The 835-nt window shown below is 44.1% G+C and overlaps 1 protein-coding gene across 1 annotated transcript; it reads right to left on the minus strand.

Annotated features, from left to right (window-relative positions):
- Window positions 1-3: 3 nt before the first annotated feature.
- LOC117799718 (N-acetyllactosaminide beta-1,3-N-acetylglucosaminyltransferase 2-like) lies at window positions 4-831 on the minus strand (the record flags this gene model as incomplete). The annotated part of the gene is made up of 1 exon (XM_034652220.1): window positions 4-831. A coding segment is annotated over one exon (828 nt), but the record flags the coding sequence as incomplete, so codon positions are not given.
- Window positions 832-835: the final 4 nt, after the last annotated feature.

The raw sequence follows: 835 nt of genomic DNA on the forward strand, positions 1-835 counted from the left end.
GTACTTCAGTTTCTTATCCCGATGAGGTCCAGCATTGTGGATCACATCGCCTATAAACAAATCTTTGGCTTTGTTCTTGGGTAAGCTATTCAAGTAATTCAGGATGTGATGGGTGTTCACAAAAACATCGTCATCGCCCTTGAAAACGAACTCGGCATTTGGGCAAGAAGTGCTCACCCACCTGAGAAAGAGCACTTCTTTTAGGGACAAGTTGAAGAAAGTGTCTCTGTAGTTCCACATAAGAATGTCCTGGTGCTTCTCACTCTCAAATTTCAGCATATCGGACAGGTCCGGGTGGTTGTCCTCGGGCGGGGTCTGCCCCAGTAAGAAGACTCTCACTACCGTTTGGTTCCCCACATTGGTTTCTCTGCCCCAAGATTCCCGAATTGCTTGCCTTCTAGCAAAATGTGGGATGAGGGACTTTATCGCCAGTAATAAGAAGGGTTTCTTTGCACATTTATCTGGCTGATCTATAAGTAGTGAATAATTTCGACATCTCAAATACAGCAGAAAGTCTTTAAATCTGTCTGGCAAATTGCTGAAACCTGAAACTACTGACATGACCCTCAGGTCAGGTTCACAAAAATTTAGATGGCTTATGTTGGAAAACCCGTATACGTCCCCCGTCTGGTTGGCCAACATGTTCAAGATAGGATTGTACCGCCTGTTCAGCTTTTCTTGTTCTCTGTTCCAGTACGCCACAGGGGGGTCAGAGATCTTCCAGAACTTTTCTTTGGGTATTATTACTTCCCCCTTTCCATTTTTTTCTTGGCTGCTACTTTTGGAGACTTCCATGATCAAATAAATGAAGACATTAACCATCATCAGGATACCC

Source organism: Ailuropoda melanoleuca, unplaced genomic scaffold, assembly GCF_002007445.2.
Source record: "Ailuropoda melanoleuca isolate Jingjing unplaced genomic scaffold, ASM200744v2 unplaced-scaffold55846, whole genome shotgun sequence".
NCBI classification, from domain to species: Eukaryota; Metazoa; Chordata; class Mammalia; order Carnivora; family Ursidae; genus Ailuropoda; species Ailuropoda melanoleuca.